At 29.6% G+C, this 21454-nt stretch overlaps 2 protein-coding genes across 2 annotated transcripts in view; one reads left to right on the top strand and one right to left on the bottom strand.

Moving 5' to 3' along the window:
* Nucleotides 1–21454, top strand: part of LOC110020723 — a 43081-nt gene that overhangs the window by 9710 nt on the left and 11917 nt on the right. The window lies entirely within an intron of this gene.
* LOC110020681 lies at nucleotides 992–2221 on the bottom strand. The gene is made up of 2 exons (XM_020718865.1): nucleotides 1525–2221; nucleotides 992–1146 (listed from the first exon to the last, which is right to left on the bottom strand). Exons 1-2 carry the CDS (start codon nucleotides 1933–1935, stop codon nucleotides 1129–1131), a joined length of 429 nt encoding a protein of 142 aa, XP_020574524.1. The 5' UTR covers nucleotides 1936–2221; the 3' UTR covers nucleotides 992–1128.

The raw sequence follows: 21454 nt of genomic DNA, 5'->3' as shown, positions 1-21454 counted from the left end.
ATATATATATATATATATATATATATGTATATATATAAGATGTTTTCATTTCTCTTTTTACTGAAGATGAATAGTTTTTCAGGTTCCTGTTAGAATGACAGGAGGGTTGTTATTTAAGTTGTTGTGGTATTTAGTTAATGATTCATTTTCCAAAGAAAATGATACACCGATTCTGCTTCGTTCTTGTGAAACTCAACAATATTTATTGGTTGTGATGCATCTTAAAGGTTCCGCGTAAAAAATAAATGTCCCAGGGATCAATGAAGTGTTGATGATTACAAATGAAATACCAGCAATTTTTCATATTTGTGTGCGATTCATAATTTTGTACAACTAATAATTCATATCCAGTCTAAATCATAAGTTTGATAGCAGTTCCACCAGTACGAGGTAGATTCTGCAAAAAGTCATGCTATCAAACTTATGATCTAGACTAGATATGAATTATTAGTTGTATAAAATTATGAATCGCACACAAATATGATAAATGACTTGTATTTCCTATGTAATCATCTGCACTTCATTGATCCCTGAGACATTTATTTTTGATGCGGAATCTTTAAGATGCATTGCGGTAAATAAAAATTGTTGAGTTTGACAAAACGAAACACAATCGGTGTATCATTTTCTTTGGAAAATGAATCACTAATTGAATACCCCATCAACTCAAATAATAACCCTTCTGTCTTTCTAACAAGAATCTAAAAAACTATTCATCTTCAGTGAAAAGAGAAATGAAAACATCCCATATATATATATATATATTTATATAAAGTTACCAATTAAACATAATTTAAAAATGTTAAAATATTCAAATTGAACAAGATTAATTCATATGTGAAATGTTAATTCTTATGTGAATTATATACAATCTAAGATTATCTCTCAACATAAAAATGAAATATTTGCACTACCCTAACTCTCAAATTGATAAAATGACAATATAACTAGAAAAATATTTATTTCACAATTAAAATATCATGATTAACAATATTCACAATTCATTTTAAAATCCAAAAAGCTCACATTTATTAAGCATACTAAGCCCTACAATTATGAGATGTAACATCATTTTCAAGAAACAACAAGTCAATAAAATTGAAAATGTGACACTAACATGAAAAGAGATCAAACATTAGAACTCACCTCAAAATCAAAGTGCTCCATACAATCACTCCATAAAACCTAATACTTTATTAAAAAAATATTCAAATTGAACAAGGTTAATTCATATGTGAATTATACACAATCTAATGTTATCTCTCAACATAAAAAAAATATATTTGCACTACTCTAACTCTCAAATTGATAAAATGACAATATCACTAGAAAAATATTTATTTCGCAACTAAAATATTATAATTAACAATATTCACAATTCATTTTGAAATACAAAAAACTCACAATCATTAAACATACAAAGCCCTATAATTATGAGATGTAGCAGCATTTTCAGGAAACAATAAGTCAATAAAATAAAAAATGTGGCACTAACATGAAAAGAGATCAAACATTAGAACTCACCTCAAAACCAAAGTGATCCATACAATCACTACATTGTTTGCCTTCATTTCTCAAACAAATACTAACAGTTGGATGTATACAGTGAGCATTACTGAGCCATGCATAAATAGAGGAATGCCCCACAAATACGTGACACCACCATATAGGTCGAGTAACAACACTAGAAACGGTAGTATCATATTCATCTTCTATCAAATCAATTTGTTGCGAAGACCATTTAACATAGTCTTCGGCAATCTTCGCTAGTTCTGAAATCCTTGCCCATCCAATAGGAACCCAATGATTATTAGACATACGATTAGATCCTCGAACAAACTCAAAAGCGCATATAAGTTCATCAGTACAAAAGTCATATACATCACCCTCTCTGCCTGGATGAAATATTTGAAGCTCTAGCCCGCTAAACTCCATGTTGTTACTTTTACTTGATGAAAATCACAGAATTATATTTGAAGCTGAGTGTGCAAAATTCTGAATTGTTTTGGTGGAATTAGTCTGAGGTCTTGCAATTGATAATATGTCAAAAAATTCGTTCTAATTTATAATAGCAGTTACAAATCCCCGTAAAGGGAAATAGCAAAATAAATATATGTTGAGAATTAATAACAAATTCATCGAACTTGCGGTATAAAACACCTAATAGAAAAAAATTAAAAATTAAAAAAATAGCTAATTAATGTAGATATCTAGGAAAGACATTAATGACCAAATGTTTACTCTAAACAATTTTTTTCAATTAAGCCCTAATTAAAATATAGCCTCTCCTCAACCCTTCTTACTGTTTTTAAAATATCTATACTCACGAAATAGATTAAATAATTATGGGTTTATTATTCGATCCAATATTATCCGTGGAAAGATAGAAAGTCATTACCATAAATACAAACTAAAATTGAAGATATCACGAAAAAAAGATATAAGCCATATGAATACGAATATATTATGTGTAAGTATTTAAAAATACAAAGATGATTTAGTGAATTTGTGAACATTTCCTCACCCAGCTAGTGAAGCAAATAAAAAAAAAACTATGCATGTCAACCTCGATGAAAATATATAAGCCATACCACGTTTATATTTATGAAAAATCTCTATATATCTCACACAATTATCTACAAATTTATATATCTAACTTCCAAAATTTGGAGTACATAAACATACATTCTTCTTAAAATTATAGGATATATTGCTAATACTGTTTCTCATATAAGGTTAACATAAAACTTGAAAGATTATGTACATAAACATAAGAATTTGATTTATATTGGTATATAATAATTGTATTCAAAACACATATATATACTAATACTGATATACTTTTTGCGAATTTCAGATGGTTATAATAATATCTTTAATTGAATCTCACTCACAAATGGTCAATACCGAAAGTTCCTCGAGAAGGTCAAAGAAGAAGAGAATAACTTACTTTTCAGAGAATGTAAAAAAAAATAGAGGCAAACAAGTTTTTCAAATAACACAAATGAATCACCTAAAGAAACTTTTATCGAATAAAACACCATTCATATATTTGAACTTAACTATTCCCAACAATTTATAAAAGAAAACCGAAGAAAGTTACATATACATTGCTCTTAAATAAAAAAAATAAAATCTGATATATAGTACTTCAATTTTTATTCACAAGTATCTAGATGATTGATTGCTCGTAAATCTTTTTCAATTTATAACTGTAGCAAAAAAAGTATTTCAATATACATGCTCTTTACGGGACAACTTCATTTCCATAGCCATAATAAAAGCAAAACATATATTCTAATAATTTCAAAAGAAAACAGGGTAAAACACTAATAAACCCATCGACTTATGATCAAGAGTTTTATCATTAATTTCTAATTATTCAAATAAAGACGTAGGCATGAAAACAAACACCACACTAGAGCATAACATCGAGTAAGGGAAATACGCCAACAAGCAATTATAGCAAATAAACCAGGACATCAAAAACTTGGCAACAAAAATACATTTCTTACTTTTTTGTCATTAATGTTTTGACATGTTCTTTTACTCGGGGCTTGCTTTGGGGTATGATATGAGGTAAGACTGCCTCAAAACATGGAGTCTGTTTATAGAGTAGAGGGTGTGCTTGTTGAATTATTACTTTTGGAGTGAAGAATTATTAAGCAGAGTTGTGCAAAATATTTTCATTTAGTGCTTATACTTTGAGGCAAAACATTCTTAATTCACTTTATAAATGCGATCATGAGAATTATCTAGGAACTCACAATATGCCTCATTGATTCTGTTGCTTGCTGGTTCATTTAAATTTATTTCCAATGAAATAGATAATGTTGCCAATTTACAAGAAGGCAAAGGCCACGATATAAGCTGATGCAGCACAGGCAATAGAGTCGGTCACATGTAGCACGCGCATAATGAGGACTTTTACTTGATTTATTTAAATTAGTTCTACAATATATATATATATGTATATATATATATTATTCTGTATTGTATTTCACGATTCTCTCACTTCATTATTATTTAACTCATAAATTTTACATTCTTTATACTTCCATTTTGGACATCTCAATACTCGCTCTTTATAGTTCTATGAATTTTGTCTGAGAATTACTTGTAATGGCGGGATCTCAAGGGTTTGTGGGCTGCTTTTTTTCATAATAGTTGGCATTTTTGGGATCAATTTGGATGTAATCCCTAAAGCTAAGAACATTCCCTATGCATTTGCACTGTTTTGTGGATTTCTCCTCTTCATTGGAATAATATTAATTTATTTTAGCATGCTCTAATTTGGGCTGAAGAAGTTCGACACTGAAGAGCTGGTCAATGCTAGAAAGCTTGAGCTCTAGCAGCTGTTTTCCATGTTTAAATATGATGTAGAGGGACATGGGAAGGTTAGAGAAGGTGTCTACAGGCTGCAGATATGTTAAATGATGTTGACTACCTTTTCTCTTTAGGGTTTTTCATCAAGCCTTTCAAGTGAGAATCATGTTTATATATGCATTCGTTTCTGTGGCTCGAATATGAAATGTTTTATATCATAGGTAAAATTTTGTTACTTGTTCATGAGGGTTATATCCTTTGAATCCAAATTTGCTTATAGTTTAAATTGATTCATAGTTTGAAATGTTGTTTGAAATTATAGATTACAATCGTTTGCTCGATCCTAATGAAATAAATGGTTATATACTGGCTCAAGTTCTTATAATAAGCTTAATTTTTTTTCCTATCATCTGAAATTTGATATGAGCTAAATGAAATGCAAATTCCCTTTCGAAATATAAAACCCAACCATGCTTCAGTTTATGGAAAAATTTCGGTTCGGTTAGTTGGATTGTACTTTATTTGATGATATTTCCTCAAAGATACTATGCATTTCTTATGAGTTAATAAAGAGAAGCAAGTGAAGTTTACTGAAAGCAGTTAATAGAATATTTGTTTCTTCTGTTATTATAGGATTTCTCTCTCTTATGTCTGCTTGTTTCTTTATGGATTAAGAAGGAATTTCATTATGGATGAAGTTGAGAATGACTATAGTATACTACTAATGGTTTTTGGCATCTTCTTGTATTGTTTCAATGATTGATTTAGAATGTTACCTAAAATGCCGGATAAGCTAAAATTTATCATGGATTCATATTTCCTAGAATTTTTGAAACTATTTTCCTGATGCAATTGGGTTTTTAGTTTCCTGATGCTGAAATGACTAAGATGCATGCACTTTATCCGTCATGGCTGGTTTATTTGCTATTATTGCTTGTTGGCGTATTTTCCTTACTCGATGTTATGCTCTAGTGTGGTGTTTGCTTTTATGCCTACGTCTTTATTTGAAAGGTTTGACCGTGGAATGTTTGTGTGCAAGAAAATTTGGAATCAGTTGTTGGTGTAAAACTTATAAATTGAGCTGACTTCCAAGATTTATATTTCAGAATGAAAATTTTCTTGGCTGCATTTTTGTACACATTATGTTGTCTAGCATTGAAATGATCATTCCTGAAATTTTTAATGGTTGTGAGTTTTTAGTTTTTGAGAGTTGAACTGAGTTGAACTCAATGTGTAAATGTTACAATTATTGTTTGTAAGAGTTGAACTTGATATCAAAAGTTGTTGATAACTCAATTTCTTTTTTTACTATATGAAATTTACGAAAATACTAAAGTGAAAGCTCTATTTAGGCAATAAGAAAGCTGATATGTTTTATTTGTCAAGTTTTATGTAGTCGTTTTTGATAAATATGTTGAATAAATTTAATATACTGTCATTTCATATGTTGTGCATGGATTGTTCAATAAACTTGAAGCCTTATTTAAGGCTATTAAAAAGTTAGATTTTTATAAATAGATTGGATATATAAAGTATTTAATTTATTTTGTTCTATGCATTTATAGTTTAATTAAGTGAGTTTTAGTTAAGCCACCTTCTAAGTTTTATTATTTCAACAATATTTTGGATTTAGGGAAGATTAAATCTAGTTTAATATTATCTTTACTTTGTTGTTGTTGTTGAGAAACCTTTCTTTAGCGATCTTGTTGACCTAATTTTTTATTTTTATGAAGTCTTATGTTTTTTTTTTAAATATGTTAAAAAATTTAATAAGATCTCATTTTACATGTTGAGTATGAACTTTTCACTGAAGTAGAAGCCTTATTTAAAGCTTTGATAAAGTTAATATGTCTGTTAGATTTCTTCATAAATATATTGAATATATAAAGTATCAAAGTATTTGATCTATTTTGTTGTTGTGCATTTATAGGCCATTATCTGTGCTTTTATTCTTTTTTAATGAAATTTTAGCTTGAATCTTTAGAAAAAATATTGAGAAAATTCAATAAATTGGTATTTTAAATGCTGTGTTTGGATTGATAACTAAAGCAAACACCTATTTAAGGTTTTGAGAAAATTGATGTATAGTAATTCTGTTAAATTACATTAGGTTCCTTCATCATTATTTTTAATTTAAAGAGGATTAAATCTAATTTAAGATTAACTTTACTTTATTGTTATGCATTGACTTAAATTCTGAAGAGAAACCTTTCTTTAGGAAGCAAGCTGACCTAACACGTTATTTTATTGAGTTTTATGTTTACTTTTCCAAAAATATGTTGAAAAAAAAATTAATTAGTTCTCATTTTAAATGGTGTATATGGAACGTTGACTTAAGTAGGTCCCTTATTTAAGGCTGTGATAAAGCTATATCTTCATAAATAAATTTGATATATAAATTATTTAATATATTTCTTGTTGAGCATTTACAATTTGATAAGTGAGAGTTTTTTTTAGGCAATTATTTGAGCTTTTATGTTTTCTTAATGAAGTTGTCGGTTGACTCTCTTTCGAAAAATATTGAGAAAATTTAAAAAATTGTCAATTAATATGCCGTGTACGGATTGATAACTGAAGCAAAATACTTATTTAAAGTTTTAAGAAAGGTGATATATAATGATTATGTCATATTATGTTAAGTTTCTTCAAAAATATTTTGGATTTGTGGAGAATTAAATCTAATTTTAGATTAACTTTACTTTGTTGTCGTGCAATGATTCTTTACTGAAGTTAAAACTCACAAGTATGTATCAAAATGACATAAATTATTGTTAAGTCGTTAAAATACAATAATATGTTACTTGATATGTTCTGTATGATGTAATCACTATATAAAATCCCGATTTAAGTTTCTTAGAATGTTTAAATTTGCTAGTTAATCAAAAATATCTTGGTTTACTCATAAATATATTTGATTTAAGAAGTATTTAATCAATTTTCTTCCACTGAATTATATTATTACTAAAATGAAGCATTTTTTTAAGGAACTAGCTAAGCTTTTATATGTTTCTCGTGAAGATATAGGTTGACTCACTTCAGAAAACTTTGGAATAATTTCAATAAACAAGCACTTTACTTGCCGTTTATGGTGCAATCACTAATATAGAATTTTGATTAAAGGCTTTGTAAAAGGTAAAAATGAGGTGATAATGTAAAATGAGGTTTTGTTTATTCATAAATATAGTACACTTATGAAGTAATAAATCAATTTTGTTGTTGTGCGTTGACCATTTTCTTAAGTAAAACCTTTTTAGAGGGCATCAATTGTAAAGTTTTAACTTAACCTTCATCGGCAAATGTTTAAAAAAAGTAATAGATTATCATTATACATGTTGTGTATGGACTGATAACTGAATTAATTGCCTTACTTATGTGTCTAATAAAGCTGATCATGATAAATATGACAAGTTAGGTTAAGTTTATTTATCACTATTTTGGATCTATGAAAGATTCCATGTATTTTAGGATTTACATTACCATCTGAAGAGAAACCTTTAGGTTTATGCCTTTATGATAACTGAAATGTGGTGATAATGTAAGGTTACATCATGTTTCTTCATAAATATATTGAATTAAGGAAGTACTTGTATTTTATTGCTGGGCTTTGACAAATTGCTCAAGTGAAACCTTTTTTTAGGGAACCATCTGAACTTTTATATAATCTTCATAAAGGTTTCGGTTATCCTTCTTCAAAAAATTTTTGACTAAAGGCAATAAATCAGGTTATCCTTCTTCTTCAAAAAATTTTTGACTAAAGGCAATAAATCTCAGTCTTACATGTGTATGTGAATTCTAAGAAGGGTGAAACATTGTAATTATGCAAGTTATGTTAGGTTTATTCGTCAACATTTAATAAGTGTTATATATGATTTACTTTTCTTTCTTGATATGCAATGTTTCTTTGCTGAATTGAAACTTTTATATATGGACCAACACATATTTTCGGTTTTTTTAATGAAGTTTTAGGTTGAAATCATCAAGGAAAATGTTGAAAAAATTCAATATTTAGCTTTTTTACATGTGTATGGATTGATCACTATAATTGAAGCAAGATTTATGGCTTAGTCAAAATCTGAAATGTGGTGATAATGTAAAGTTTGGTCATGTTTCTTCATAAATATTTGAATTAATGAAGTATTTTATCTGTTTTATTGTTGTGCATTGATTGTCTGCGAAAGTCAAACCTTTTTTAGGGGAGCCTTCTCAGTTGTTACATGATCTTCTGGAAGTTTCATTATACATGCTGTGTAGGGATTTATTATTGAATTACATACCTTAATTATGGGTTCTGAGAAGGCTGATACCTGGAAATTATGGCAATTTAGGTTAGAGTTATTCCCAATATTTTTTATTTATGGAAGATTAAGTGTATTATAGGATTTACTTTACGTTCTTGATGCAAAATGTTTGGTTCTAAAATGAAACATTTATTTAATGCACTAGTATATATTATCTGTTACTTTCATGAAGTTTTAGGTTGGCCTTATTCAGAAAAATATTTCAACAAAATTCAATATTTTGTCATTTTACATGTTGTTGTGTATGATTTGATTACTAAAGTGAAAGCATGATTTTTGGCTTTGTGAAAGTTGAAATGTGGCGATAATGTAAAGTTAGGTAATGTTTTTTCATAATTATATTGAATTTTAAAGTATTTAATCTATTTTTTTTTGTGCATTAACTGCTTGCTAAAATCAAATCTTTTTTTAGGAAACCATCTAGCTGTTATGTGATATTCATGAAGTTTTAAGTTGATCTTTTTTAGAAAAATGTTGACAGAATAAAATAAAATTTTATTTTACATGTTGTGTATGGAATTATTATTAAGTAAATAATTTATGTGCTGGTTTTGAGAATGCCGATACATGGAAATTAAGCCAAGTTAGGTTAGTTTATTAATCAGTATTTTTGTTATATGGAAGATTTTATGTAATATAAGATTTACTTTACTTTCTAGATGTTCAATGATTTTTTGTTGTAGTGAAGTATTTTTTTAGGGCAATAGATGACATAATCAATTATTTTTATGAAGTTTTTGATTGAAGTTATTCAGGAAATTGTTGAAAAAATTCAATATTTTATCATTTTACTTGCTGTGTACGGATTGATCACTAAAGTACAAGTATGATGCTGTGTACGGATTGATTACTAAAGTACAAGTATGATTAGTGGCTCTGTTAAAAGTTAAAAGTGGTTTTAATGTAAATTTTGGAAGTTTCTTTTCATAAATAAATTGAATTTATAAAGTATTTTATCTATTGTATTGAATTGCATTTATTGTTTGCTGAAGTCAAACTTTTTTAGGGAACCCTTTGAGCCCCTTCGTGATCTTCATGAAGTTTTAGGTTGATCTTCGTGGACTTCAAATTTGGTGAGATCTTTCTTTCCTCTTAGCACTTAGTATCTAGCCATATGCCATTCCTTTTGACTATCATAGAAGACTAGATATGGAACCCACCTACATATAAATTTAAACCACTTCTTTGCTCATTTTGAATGCCTGCATAGATGGCATGAACCACCGGCACTTGAAAGGTTGAGACCATCATGTGAGGATTCAATGATGAGTCCCCATACGACTGTTGAACTTAAGGCAACTCTGGATGGCTAGGGTTTGGTCTCTCACACACTAAAGCACATTACAATTCCTCACTTGTCCTAAAACCCTAAAATCACACTCATTTAACCCATTCCCTTTACTCTTTTGGAAACTCATGTTGCTGGTCTACAAACTCTTAGCCCTTTAGTTAGGGTACTCTGTATATGTATTTTTTACTCTGTATTTCACGATTCTCTCACATCATTATTATTTAACTCATAAATTTTACTTTCTTTATACTTGCATTTTGGACATCTCATTTATTTTTTGATATTGACATCAAATACTCATTCTCTAATCTTTTGATGTTATGTTAGTTTTGAATATTATCTATTGAAAGCATTTGTTACGTAAACTATTGAAATATTACAAATAACTCTCCAAATCTCAATTATCCATATCGTTTTGGCAGGTTATTAGAATTCAATGGTCATTACATGCTAGGGAAGCAATTGTCTTTGAGTTTCTACAACACTTGATGGGAACTGTCACAAAAAAGTTTACTGGAAAGAATTAAAAATACTACAAGTAAAATACTACAAGAGCAGGAAACAGTTCGTGGACGACTTTTCACCATTCAAGACGTCCTTCAAAGCACAACTCGTGCATGTTTGTAATTATTTCTGAACATACAATCATGTTTTATCTTTTATACCTTTAATAACCGACATTCTTTATAGTTCTATGAATTTTTTCTATCAGGATAAAAGTCTAAGAATTACTCATAATTTGGGGATCTTATGAGTTTGTGGGTTGTTTGTTTCCATAATAATTGACATTTTTGTGATCAATCTGAATGAAATCCATGACGCTAAGAACACTCCCTATGCATTTGTACTGTTTTGTAGACTTCTCTTCATTGGAAGAATATTAATTTATTTTAGCATGCTCTATTTTGGGCTGAAGAAGCCCGACACTGAAGAGCAGGTCAATGTTAGAAAGCTTGTGCTCCAACAACTGTTTTTCATGTTCAAACATGATGTAGAGACACATGCTAAGGTTAGGGAAGGTGTCTCCAGGCTGCGAATATCTTAAATGATGTTGACTGTCTTTTCTATTTAGGGTTTTTAATCAAGCCTTTCAAGTGAGAATCATATTTCTATATTCATTCGTTTTTGTGGCTCGAATATGAAATATTTTATATCATAGGTAAAATTTTGTTACTTATTCATAAGTGTTATATTCTTTGAATCCAAATTTGCTTATAGTTCTAAATTGATTCATAGTTTGAAATGCTGTTTGGAATTATAGATTATAATCATATGTTCAATCCTAATGAAATAATTGGTTATATACTGGTTATTTCATTAGGATCGAGCGTATGATTATAATCTATAATCCAAACAATATTTCAAATTATGAATCGATTTAGAACTATAAATAAATTTATATTCAAAAGATATAACCTTTATGAACAAGTAACAAAATTTTATCATTTTATCTATGATATAAACTATTTCATATTCGTGTTACAAAAAGGAATGAATATAGAAATATGATTCTCACTTGAAAGGTTTGATGCAAAGCTCTTAATAGAAAAGGTAGTCAACATCATTTAAGATGTCCGCAGTTTGGAGACACCTTCCCTGACCTTCGCATGTGTCTGTACATCATGTTTGAACATGGAAAACAGTTGTCAGAGCTCAAGCTTTCTAGCATTGACCTGCTCTTCAGTGTCCAGCTTCTTCAACCCATCATAAAGCATGCTAAAAACATAAACCATGCTAAAATAAATTAATACTATTCCAATGAAGATGAGAAGTCCACAAAAAAGTACAAATGCATAGGGTGTGTTCTTAGCGCCAGGGATTTCATCCAGATTGATCCCAAAAAGGCCAACTATTATGGAAACAAGCAGCCCACAAACCCCTAAGATCCCCAGATTATGAGTAATTCTCAGACTTTTATCCTGTTAAACAAAATTCATAGAACTATAAAGAATGTGAGATATTAAAGGTATAGAACATTAAACATGATTGTATGTTCATAAATACTTTCAAACATTAGTGAACTGTGTTTTGAAGGACGTCTTGAATGGTGAAGAGTCGTCCATAAACTGCTTCCTGTTTTTGTAGCATTTCACTTATAGTATTTTTAATTCCTTCCAGCAAACGTTTTGTTCAATGGTCATTACATGCAAAGGAAACAATTGTCTTTGAGATTCTGCAGCTAGAGAGGAACTGCCACAAAAAGTTTACTGGAAGGAATTAAAAAACTACAAGAGCAGGAAGCAGTTCGTGGACGACTCTTCATCATTCAAGAAGTTCTTCAAAGCACAGTTCGTGCATGTTTGGAGGTATTTATGAACATAAAATCATGTTTTATCTTCTATACCTTTAATAACCCGCATTCTTTATAGTTATATGAATTTTGTCTATCAGGATAAAAGTCTGAGAATTACTCACAATTTGAGGATCTTAGGGGTTTGTGGGCTGTTTGTTTCCATAATAGTTGGCATTTTTGAGATTTATCTGGATAAAATCTCTTGCTCTACGAACACTTCATATGCATTTGTACTGTTTTGTGGACTTCTCTTCATTGGAATAGTATTAATTTATTTTAGCATGCTTTATTTTGGGCTGAAGAAAGGCAACACTGAAGAGCAGGTCAATGCTAGAAAGTTTGAGCTCCAACAGTTGTTTTTTTTTTTTTGTTCAAACATGATGTAGAAACACATGCGAAGGTTATAGAAGGTGTCTCCAGGATGCAGACATCTTAAATGATATTGACTACCTGTTCTATTTAGGGCTTTTCATCAAGCATTTCAAGTGAGAATCATATTTCTATATTCATTCGTTTCTGTGGCTCGAATATGAAATATTTTATATCATAGGTAAAATTTTGTTACTTGTTCACGATTATATCCTTTGAATACAAATTTGCTTATAGTTCTAAATCGATTCATCGTTTGAAATGCTGTTTGAAATTATGGATTATAATCATATGCTTGATCCTAATGAAATAAATGGTTATATACTTGATTTAAAATTCACAAGTTCTTATAATAAGTTTAATTTTTTTTCCTATCATCTGAAATTTGATTTGAGATTAATGAAATGCAAATTCCCTTTCAAAATATAAAACCCAACCATGCTTTAGTTTATGGAAAAATTTCGGTTCAATTATTTGGATTGTACTTTATTTGATGATATTTCCTCAAATATACTATGCATTTCTTATGAGTTAATAAAGAGAAGCAAGTGGATTTTACTAAAAACACTTAATATAATATTTGTTTCATCTGTTATTACAGGATTTCTCTTACTCTTATGTCTGCTTGCATCTTTATGGATTTAGAAGGAATTTTATTATGGATGGAGTTGAGAATGACTATAGTATACTACTAATGGTTTTCGGCATCTTCTTGTATTGTTTCAATGATTGATTTAAAATGTTACTTAAAATGTCGGATAAGCTAAAATTGATAATGAAATTCATATTTCCTAAAATTTTTGAAAGTATTTTCTACAATGAATTGGGGTTTTATTTTCCTGATGGTGAAATGACTAAGATACATGCACTTTATCCGTCATGGCTGGTTTATTTGCTATTATTGCTTCTTGGTGTATTTCCCTTACTCGATGTTATGCTCTAGTGTGGTGTTTGCTTTCATGTTGAAGTTCTTTTACGTCTTTATTTGAACAATTAGGAGTTAATGATAAAGCTTTTGATCATAAGTCGATGGGTTTATTAGCGCTTTACCTTGTTTTCTTTCGAAATTATTAGAATATATGTTCTGCTTTAATTACGGTCATGAAAAGGAAGTTGTCCTGTAAAGAGCATGTATATTGAAATAGTTTCTTGGCTATTGTTAAAAATTGAAAAAAATTTATGAGTAATCAATCATCTAATTACTTGTGAATAAAGATTGAAGTACTATATACCAGATTTTATCCTTATTTTTATTTCGATTTAAGATCAATGTATATGTAAGTTTCACATTTCAATGATTTCAGATTTCCTTTCGGTTTTCTTTTATGGATTGTTGAGAATAGTTAAGCTCTTCCTACTTTAAATTTAAGAAAGTTTATGGTTCAGTTATATGAATGATATTTTATTCGATAAAAGTTTCTTTAGGTGATTAATTTGTGTGATTTGGAAAACTTATTTGCCTCTTTTTTTTACATTCTCTGAAAAGTAAGTTCTTCTCTTCTTCTTTGGTCTTCTCGAGGGATTTTCAGTATTGGTCATTTGTGATTGGGATTCAATTAAAGATACTATTATAACCATCTAACATTCGCAATAAGTATATCAGTACTAGTATATATATATATGTTTTGCATACAATTATTATATATCATTATACTTCATATTCAAAATTTTAATCTATGTACATAGCCTTTCAAGTTTTATTTTAACCATATATGAGAAACAATATTAACATTCTTTCCTATAATTTTACGTAGAATGTATGTTTATGTATTCCAAATTTTGAAAGTTAGATATATAAATTTGTAGATAATTGGGTGAGATGCATAGATATCTTTCAAAAATATATACGTGGTATGACTTATATCTTTTCATCGAGGTTGATATGGATAGTTTTTATTTATTTATTTATTTTTTCACTAGTTGGGTGAGGAAATATTCATAAATTCACTACACCATCTTTATGTTTTTATATACTTACACATAATATGTCCATATTCATTCGCTTTCTTGTTATTTTATAAAATTGTTATAGTTAAATAAACTTGTTCTTTTCACATACAAATATAGTGATATACATACAATTTTATCTGAAATTTTGGATTATTTACACTCGTAACATTTAAAGTGTAATAAGCATTGTCTCTCGATTCTTTTATTTTCTTTTACATATATTAATTTAGTTTCAAACGCGTGTTTGCATAGATTTTATAGTTTTTATGTAAAGGAACGTATAATATTTGGTTTATAGGAAATAGATGGTTAGACTTCTGCAGTGTGCGGCTCGACGCTCCTTCCTACCCTAGTTAGATTAGTTGGTTCTTATATATTTTGTCTTGGTTTCCCTTCATTACTCTATAACAAGTCAGGAATAAAAGAGAATTAGAGGCTATAGGAGAGATGGAGGGCTCGATCCTCTTGCTTTATTATAGGATATTATGGTGCAGCTTTACGACCTTATGTTAATTCCTTTGTCAATGATAAAACCTTTTTTGTCTTATCTTATCTTTTCTTTAGGATTTTGGTATGTTCGATTCATTTAATTGTGATTAAGAGGAAGGAAGATTGACTTGTATATTGTGAATTGAAAAACTTCAAGTTGTACCCGTGAATATGCTATTTAAGGCATGTATCATCACAAATATAAATATACAAAGGATCGAGTGTAAATACCTTGAAAGAGGTGTTTACTTATAGTCCATTCAGTTCTTGTGTGCTCACTTGCTCCGCTCGCTATTACATAATCTTTATGTCTATTTATACAACATATAATTTTTATGCGATACTCTTAATCTAGCTATTATAGGCCTGTATGTTACTTATAATTGTTTTCTTTATTTTTGATTTGGAGATCATTTCTTAACCTTTAATATTCAGATATATGTATATAAGAATATACTTGTATGGGGAAATAAATGTCTCAAATAGAGTAATTCATCTCATCCTTATATTACACCGAAGTTTATGAATAATTCAGGCTCTATTTAAAGAGCTGCGGTTTATATCATTTATGCAAACCCATGCATGTTAGTATTTGTATCAACTTCTAAATGAATTTAGATAAATTTATGCTATGTTGCAGGTTTGTTATATATATATATATATATATCCGAATTGTAATTAACCATTTTATATGCTGAAGGGTTTGGTCTAAGTAATCTGTTTGCTACTGAGCTAATCTGCTATTACTATACTCCATAACATTAAAAGCTCTTCAGTCTATATGGAATCGAGTAATGATGATCATACACAATTTGCTTATTTGATAGTTTTAGACTTGATTGAGCTGATTTCAGCAATTTATATTGAACTTATGGCCGCAACTACTATATCTTAATAAATTTTTTATGATATTATGAATATTTTTTCTTTGCATGTCCAAACTAAAAAATGTACAGGTATATATATATATATATATGCTTGGATTTGCAATGTATATACATACATATATTACTCAGAATAAATATTTGTGCAAATTTTTTTAATTTCTCATATGTTTTAATTGATTTAAAATTTAGACTTGAATTTGTACATACAGATTTTTGTAATCAGTTATATTCTTTTATTTAAAGTTTCATGTTTACATACATACCACCCAATTCCTATGTATTTACAAATCTAACATCCAAATTTTGCTTTTTGATTTCGTGCCAATTAAATCTTTCCTATCACATGGAAAAGGTATATAGTCTGTTATTGTGATCTTTAAAAGAAAACGAAATTAAAGACGTGCATTTTTTTTAGAAGCATTTTTTTTAAACAAGCAGGCATGTATTTCACAATGAAAGTTTGAATGTTGGATATATGGATAACAGATGCATGTAGTTCGCATGTAGAGATAGCTAAACTACTGTAATAATTGTCAAAAGGGACAAAAATAATCCAAGTGTAGAAGAAAACATAGAAAAGATGGATCAAGTAGAAAACAAGAAAGCTATATCCAAACACATCAATTTTATAAAAGCAGATGACTGAAGCTTCTTGTTCATGTTACAATATAATAATTAAGAAGAAAGGTGCTGAAAGCATGCTTGCCTCCCCTTACTAGATTGTAAACTAAAATAAAAATAATGTTACAGAAGGTAAGAAACAAACCTTTTGGAAGTCAATGCTTGGATAAACAATATGGCAGATTGATAATTCCCGGATTTTCTCATCAATTGTTTGAAGTTCGAAATAAAAGAGAAGTTGTTACTCATAACAGCCAGTGCAATTTCATCCTATAGAAGAAAATTTTAAGAATTTTCTTAAAAACTGAAATTTAAAAGGGGAATTTACATACAACACCCAATTCTTATGTATTTACCTATCTCACTCCCAAACTTTCTTTTCTACAAACCAAACTCTCAACTTATCCTTTTCACCACTCTGCAATAGTGAAATCCACATTTTCATACATGGTAGAGTCCTGGTCCTGGTTCTGAGGTATGAGATAGGTAAATGCATAAGAATTAGGTTCTACAGAAGTAAATTTCCAAATTTTAAAATGGCTAGTCATGTGATAAATTCCTAACTATATAAAGATTTTGTCCGTGATATTAAAATGGTTACAAAAATGGTAGAAAAATGTAACTTAAAAAAATTGCAAGCAAAAAACGTAGAGAAAAAAAAGATAGAGGGGAGCAATATAACTGCAAAAAAAGTTCAAGAGGATAGAAATGTTAAAGACTCGCGGTTATTGCAAAATTAAATAATAAAAACAAGAAATTAAATAAGAAAAAAAGGAAAGAGAGTATTTGAAAGTGTCAATCTGCACTGGGAAAGAATCCGTAAAATATATTTCACCAATTGTATTTCTGCTATTGGATATTTTCATTTTCTATTTTTTTCTTATTTTGGAGGGATTCCTATTTTGGTTCCTTTCATTATTATTATTATTATTATTATTATTATTATTATTATTATGTGTGGTAAGGTGTAATGCATTGTAGCTAGCGAGAAATAACATTTTTTTCTAGAATTCTGCATGATACCAGAGCCAAGAAATCTCTCATCCGTGTTCCGGTGCTTCATCACTTTCGTCATCTTAAATCATCGAGGCATTCTTATTCGTGTTTTGACAACTCGTGCGTTAGCAAATCAAGAGAAATTCGGTGATGTTGCCAGTTGTTTTGTTCTTCTCATTCGTGCATGTCACGACCCGACCTGGTGCTTAAAATTAACTAAGGCTGGTAATGCAGTCAGACGATATTAACATTTTATTCTTATTTTCATAAAATTTCAGAAATTTCCAATATATATAAAAGAGTCAATAATTAATAAAGTGCATTAAAATTTAGATAAAATATCAGTTGTAGACAATAATCTCCAATCAATATATAAATTGTCTCTATATAGAAATAAATAATTAAAAACTAAAACCACTTCACAAACTAATACCTATTAAATGCAGCCCTCCTGTAAACCAAATCTCTCCTACTAAACATATCAACCTAAAATTTTTCTTCTCCTAAAAAAAAATAATTACAACCATAGGTATGAATGAGTAATTATGATATAACATGCATTAAAATTTTATGCTATGTTATACATGAATGACAAAAAAAAATTTAGTTTATTTATTTATAAAACTTTAAATTTTAGTTTTAAATTTATCCCTTCTTATTTCAGTTTAAGTATTACTATTTTAACTTCTTTTATAGTCATCACAAAATTACCGTCAGACTCGCTGTTATCCCTAAACTATGCTCGAATATACCTTCAAAATTATATCTGAAGGTACACATTTATCATTTTCTTCAACGTGTACTAATACATTGAATCCCTTGCCAGTCTCGTTCTATGACTTAGTCCTTAACCTTTCAAATCAATTAAAATCTTTTAAAATGTACATCCACATGTGTATTATTTCCCCCCAATTGTTATTTTGTATGAGACATTCAAAATATTAGACATTAATGAAATACTTATTTTTAACCATATAAGAAAACGTTTGTTCATTTAATAAAATATTAAATTAAGGCATAAAAGAAAATAATCACTCACCTTACTTTCAAGAGATCTCTGAAATATCTATCACTATCACTTCACTTCACTTCACTTCCTGCGCATATATCTATCACGATCTTATTCTAAAAGAAAGATTTACGTATCTCATGCATATAACTAAATTGACACATATAAGTCAATTAGACAATTCCTTATGTTAAATGATCTAGTTTGCTTCTTGCACAAAACTCCTCTTTCTTCCATCAATTCTAATTAATTCACCTCTAATCTTCATTAGGTTATAATTAATTATTAGTGTTTCTATTTCTAAATGAATTAATTGGATCTTTGCACCAAACATTAATTAATTAGTTAGTATATATTAATGAACGTGTAAAAGAGAACTCATGTTGACTTCTTGATCTCTTAAGCTTACAGAATTAGGTGTTGGAAATTGATTAAGCTCATTCAAGCTCAAGTGCTAATCATGAAAAGTTTGATCTCAATCCCAGACCAAGTTGCATGGTAATATCTATTAAGATAGGCAGATTAAACATAGAAAATTTAACAAAAGCTCCTTATGAAACACCCATCGAGGCATAATAGGTCAAAATATCTAAATTGAATTCATATCCAACAAAAAGAAGGTTAAGGGTGATGACAAAGGTCAGGAACAACAGATGGAGTTGAAAGGTGTGTTGACCTCATTTTGAGGTCTTCTTTTCCCTTCCCTAGATTCCTTAGGATCTAGCCTTGGGATTTTTTATTTTGACTCTCCTAGAGGACTGGACTGAGACATACACTTAGAAATTCGAGCTATTTCTTCACTTTTTGAAGTTTCATATGGACGGTTTTAGATCCTCAACTTTCGATTGAGTCGATTGAAAAATGGACATATTGAAGCTCAAGTTGAACTTCTATAGAAATTTGAAAGACAAAGGTGGACCTTATGACGTGTGCGATGTTTGAATTGCCACCGCGAGCGATATGCTTGACTTTGGTTGTCACTTATGCGAGGATCAGTCAACAATTTTGCTCGTTAAACGGCTTCGATCGGACCGAAATAATAAAAAATCGTTATTTTAAAGAAAATAAAACTTTAAATCCCTAATGCTAAACTCCCTTACAAGTGCCTCCCCTTTCTTTTCTGGGGACCGAACCGAGCCCTGGCTCTTTCCATTTGCCTCCTCTCTACCGGAACCCTTGCTCTTATCGGCCGAATTTTGAAGCTTCTTTTTTGTTTATCCGGTCACCTCCTTTCTCTCCGGTTACAACCGACACTCGTCTCCGGTTATGACTTTCGGTCAAATTATTGTAATGAATTTTCCCGCTCAAACGAGTTTGGTAACCCTCTTGTTCTTGAATTAGGATATTTTCTTTACCTTTTTGGTGTTTCTCGTCACCTCCACGATTCTCACCGTCGATGAGTCCCTCTACCCTCTCGTCGACTATAAATGCCCCCGTGAGGGAGAATTTCGGGGTGGAGATTTTTTTCAAGCGTTGAGGATGGATATTAGGCTGTTGTTTCTTTCTCGCGATTTCAGAATTTCTGCTTCTGAGTTTTCTTTTGCAGTTTCTGGAAGTAAAGATCCTCATCGTTTTACTTGTAATCAGGAAGGATTTTGATTTTATTTCCTTGAAAGTCTTTTATGCTTACAAATGTTTGATGAGTGGATTTGTGAAGCAACTCATCTTGTTTCCTTCTTTCATATTTCTATTTTTGATAGTACGATTGCTTACTTGAAAAGTGGCTTTACATTCAAATTTTACTTATAAATCAATTCGATGGCATCAAATCTTTTTTGGAAGCATTTGGAGGAATATTAATGTCTGAATGGAAGTAATTCAGGGTTCTTTCTTTTATTTGCTTTTCTTCTGTCTCATTACATTTTTTTTTTATTTAGGGATGTTGGATCTCAACTATATATTGACGGATTGGCTTGAAACATAAGTCTGATGTTCAACCTTTCTATTTGATCTTTTTAGTGTTAAGGTTTATTGTTTAATAAGGACTAAAACATGGAATAATGAGTTAGTAAGTCCTTGGATTTCTTAGTTGCTACTTGATAGATTTACAAGATTTCTTTATCCCTTTTATGTCTTAAATCTGACCATGGGATCTATGGTTTTCTCTTGTGTTTTTAATAAATTTTGTATATAATTTAATTCACCCTATTCTTCCTAAGCTAGGCTCGTTCTCCTTGAAGCATTTGAGGTTCTTTTGAATTGTAATTCCCGCTTTCTGTATGAAGTAATTTGTTGAATGTGTGTATATTTTTTGTTTGGAGATTGCCAAAGTTTAGAAGAAGTTTTGGACGCAATAATTTGGAATATACGATGTCATGCCCTAATTAAGTTGTTGCCATGGATGATCTATTTCAATGTATTACTTTCGAATCATTTCTGATTGAAACATTTCAATATGATGCTTAAGCTTCATTATACATTCTTTCATTTGTAACACGAAATTATTGTTTCGTAATAACAAGTTTGTTTGAGATAAACATTGGGTTGATAGTTTGGCTGGAATTAATATTCCAGTTCAATTATTGCTTTGAGGAAGAAGCAATGCTCTTTTATTGATATATATTCTACTTCACTGTTTCTGCATATTAATGTTGAATTGTTGTTCAACGGATCTGCTTCGATATGGAATGTTTATTTGAACCTTAAGATTGTTATATTAGATTGGGTTATTACTGCATTCAGAATTTGTTTTGGTGACTCGGTTTTCCTCCTTATGCTGCTACTTCTATTTGAATGCATGTTTGAATCTGTTCTAATGTTGAGTAGTTGTTTTGGGGTTTGCTTTTGCTCCTTATAACTGCTGCCCCGTTTGAAATGTGTTGAATGAAAATTTTGGTTTTAATGCTTCGAATTTCTTTATTTTGGGACTGGTCTCTTGGCCCGTGAGCATTCAATTGTGATCCCTTTTGGTGTTGGTTGGTGGCC

Source organism: Phalaenopsis equestris, unplaced genomic scaffold, assembly GCF_001263595.1.
Source record: "Phalaenopsis equestris unplaced genomic scaffold, ASM126359v1 Scaffold000107, whole genome shotgun sequence".
Classification (NCBI taxonomy): Eukaryota; Viridiplantae; Streptophyta; class Magnoliopsida; order Asparagales; family Orchidaceae; genus Phalaenopsis; species Phalaenopsis equestris.
The sequence above is the reverse complement of the archived record's forward strand: the minus strand, read 5'-3'. Positions and strand labels throughout refer to the sequence as shown.

What these genes read in the sequence shown, in the direction of transcription:
- LOC110020681 (XM_020718865.1), bottom strand. Translation starts at nt 1,935, where the DNA reads ATGGAGTTTAGCGGGCTAGAGCTTCAAATATTTCATCCAGGCAGAGAG.